Below are 3,536 nucleotides of genomic sequence, written 5' to 3'. Positions count from 1 at the left end.
TCAAAAGAATGGTCAGTTTATATATAGTTTGTTTTTGTTTGTAATAACATTTCCTTACTTTAATTTATTTTTAGGATTCTCTCAAAACTTTGCTCAATCAATTTTTCCAAACAATATATAATGATATAATAATTTATTAAAAGAAATGCGTCTATTATACTCCTGTATAATAAACTTAATGAAGATGTTCATCAAAAAGAAATTGAGAAAATGGTAAATTGGTTAAAATTAATTATATTTAATTGAAATTTATGCATAAGTTTTAAGTAGATCAATTCTATTTTGCATAAATTTTCAGAATGCTGACATGTTGAAAAAAGACGACTTCTTCAATTGAAAAGTGATGAAATACTTAAAAAGCAAGAAGAAATAGATAACTTAAAGAAGGATCAACCTGAAATTGATGTTTTAAAACAACAGGTTTATTCAGAGAATATTTTTAAACTGATTATGGGAAGATTTTTTGTTAATTGAAAGGTTTTAATCTATTTATGTTTGATTTAGTTGGATATTTACAAAGAAGACTTTGAAACTGAAAGAAAAGCTAGAGCAACATTGGCTGGAGAAAAAGACAATGCTGTTTCTGACTTACGTAAGCTTCAGCAACGTAATGAAGAACTTCTACAGCGCTTGAAAAATATAGCAGAGCAAAATAAGTTAATGTTCAATCTGATATTTTTGTGTTGTAACATTTCTTTGTTCTTTTTTTGAGAGTGGTAATATTTTTCAGATCAACTGCTGCACCTACTGCACCTCCAAATGACAATTCTTCTTCCTCCACACAGGTGAGATAGCTTACAATAGCTTTAAATAAAATTTTAATGTTTTACAATTAACATGTTATGCACATATGTATTGTATCCTTTATGAAAATGAAAATTATTCTGGAAATTGCTCATTGTCACAAAACTAATTTAACATTTTTTTTCATTTATGGGTGTTCACACATGCTCACAATTTTTCATTAATAATTATTGATTTATAGTTTAAATTTGAATTTTGTTTGATTATATTATGGGAGATAGTATAATGCAAATAACGCCTTGCTGAATAAAAGCCATCTAGAATAAAAGCACTTAATAATCTGAAATCAATCTGTATCTAATACCATCGTGAATTACATGATTAAAATAAGTGTTCATTTTCAATCTTGACTAGCATGAAAAACCACAGAAGCATGCTGAATTAGTTAAACATTTTTGTGAATGTTGTTTCATCTCATTTTATTTTATTTAACATTTATGTTTCTATACAAAATATTTTATTTTCAAACACAGGACAATAAAACTATGTCACCGTCAAACTCTAGTTCTTATAGTTGTCCAATGTGCTTCAATCAGTTTAAAAATTATCACACCCTCCAGAGACATGTAGAAGACTGCGGGGAAGTAGTTTGAACTATAACGAAGTAGGTTCAAATTATTTTAATATACATATGTGCTTGACATGTTTAATAACAGAGTGTAAACTTTATAACTTATCTAGGAATTAGGAATGATAATTTTCTATTGCAAAAGTTAATTATTTTTACATACTTAATATTTATTAATCATTTTTTCATGTTATTTTTGTTAGTTTCAGATGGTTTATCCATGCCCTATATGCCAGTTTGCGTTTTACACAATTCAGGCACTTGAGAATCATGTTGAACGTTGTCTCAATGCTCAAGTGTGAATGTAATCTTAAATCAGCTAACATCAAAATTATCATTTAGTATTAGAGGTAATTAAGAAATATTATATATTTTTATCTTTGTTTTTATATGAATTTGTCAAATGCTGCACTGTTTTATCTAATTCTTTATATTCTTGACTTTTATTCTTTCGTATAAATTATTTGATGGCTGGAAATAATTATGAGAGTAATATTGCTTTTTTTTGAAAGTTGGAAAAGACTTTTTTGATAATTTGGTATGACAGACTTAATGAGAGTGTTTGTGTACTTTTAAAATCAATAATACATATATTTAATTAATCTACAATATGCAGCATATAAAATATCTTTATAAATATATAAATACAGAAAATTGCATAATTGCAATTACCACTTAGAACACATGCATTGAAAATCTAGTTATGTAACATAAAATGATTTCATGTATGTGAGATATTTCTGTAGATAAATTATATTAAATATATTATAATTGATTATATATATATTCTTGTTCCTTTTTTCTTTTTCACTGTCTATAATCTGTTCCTTCAGTATGATTTTACACGTATCTTCAAAAGCTGTTTTTCAAATTTCATGTATTTAATGATATTTTAGGGTTTTTCATTAAGAAGGAAAATTACTACTTACTTTAAGAGGGAAATTTACTTTTCTTCGTTTTTCAAAATTCAATTTCATGCAGAGAATTGGCCTTGGTTTTGAAGAGAATAAGAACAATAGAGTAATGATGTTTTGTTATTTGTGATTGATCATATTTTTTTTTATTTTAAAGACAATTCAATTTTTAATCCGTCTGAGAAAATTTTAAACACGAGGAATGTCTTAAAACAAATGTATTGTGTAACTATCACTATAAAACAAACTGAAATTCAAGGAAGGACCTAAATCTAACTACCTTGGTAGGAAGGGATTGAATCAAGCCGTATCAGTAGGCGATTTGGAGGCAGTTGTAATTCTTTAAGGCTCGAATGAAAGAAGATCATACTTTTTCTATCTATTTTTGAAATTGGAAGGATGGCAAAAACTTTGTAGATAGATATCTTTGAATATTACATAAAAATAAAACGGCAAAAGCTTTTAAAAAATGGATATATATCTTTGAATATTTATAATATTTATAAAATTTATAAAAAATTTGAAGTATATATCCATGAATTTTTAAATATATATAATACCACAACATAGTAATTTGAGTGATTTAATCCCGTCCATTATTCTAAATTTAAATGAATTAAGCCACTTTTAGACGGCCTATAATTTTTTAGGATTATTGTTAAGATCACCAGACAAAGTTTCATCAATCATTTTTTTTTTAACAATTAAGTGAAAAATGGCTTAATTAACTTCCCTTAGAGTAAGTTATAGTAATCGCAAAAAAATCGAAAATAAATTTTTTTTATATATATTTACGTTTCAAAGGTTTCTGAACATTTTGGCATACCTTAGAAAAAATTGATGTATGTGTGTGTGTGTGTATGAGTGTGCGGATACAAATTTTCGTCGACGATTTTGGGAACACCGATCAACCGATTTGAATAATTCAAAAACATTCGATTCGTGTTGATATGGAGACGTGCTGATTAGTTTTTTGGGGAGGCAGATCTAGCCGTTCCGAAGATACGGGGCAAAAAGTGCCAAAAACGGTAACTCGGTTTTAAGAGAACGGTTTGTCCGATTTTAATAATTTAAAAAGCATTTTAATTGTATTGAGAAGATGAAGAAGTCCAGCGGCTACGGACTCTCAATAAAATATAATAAAAATAAGTTAAAAAAATGCCATTTGGCAGTCAAAATGGTTATTGGACATATGTACATCAAATTATTAGATATTTCATAGATTTTAATAATGTGTACACATTTTGTGT

The 3,536-nt window shown here is 27.0% G+C and overlaps 1 protein-coding gene across 1 annotated transcript in view; it reads left to right on the top strand.

The window, feature by feature from the left end:
* The window catches only part of LOC113366864 (NF-kappa-B essential modulator-like), a 5,917-nt gene extending 3,934 nt beyond the window's left edge, over positions 1-1,983 (top strand). The window contains exons 2-6 of the mRNA XM_026608513.1: positions 321-420; positions 505-656; positions 731-785; positions 1,278-1,408; positions 1,576-1,983. Of these exons, the coding sequence (XP_026464298.1) occupies positions 321-420; positions 505-656; positions 731-785; positions 1,278-1,397 (427 nt within the window). The 3' untranslated portion in view covers positions 1,398-1,408; positions 1,576-1,983. The remainder of the gene's footprint in view (positions 1-320; positions 421-504; positions 657-730; positions 786-1,277; positions 1,409-1,575) is intronic.
* Positions 1,984-3,536: the final 1,553 nt, after the last annotated feature.

The sequence above is a fragment of the Ctenocephalides felis genome, unplaced genomic scaffold (genome assembly GCF_003426905.1).
Source record: "Ctenocephalides felis isolate EL2017-DRISC unplaced genomic scaffold, ASM342690v1 CF-g0.4_SCAFFOLD_01170, whole genome shotgun sequence".
Taxonomy (NCBI): domain Eukaryota; kingdom Metazoa; phylum Arthropoda; class Insecta; order Siphonaptera; family Pulicidae; genus Ctenocephalides; species Ctenocephalides felis.
The sequence above is the reverse complement of the archived record's forward strand: the minus strand, read 5'-3'. Positions and strand labels throughout refer to the sequence as shown.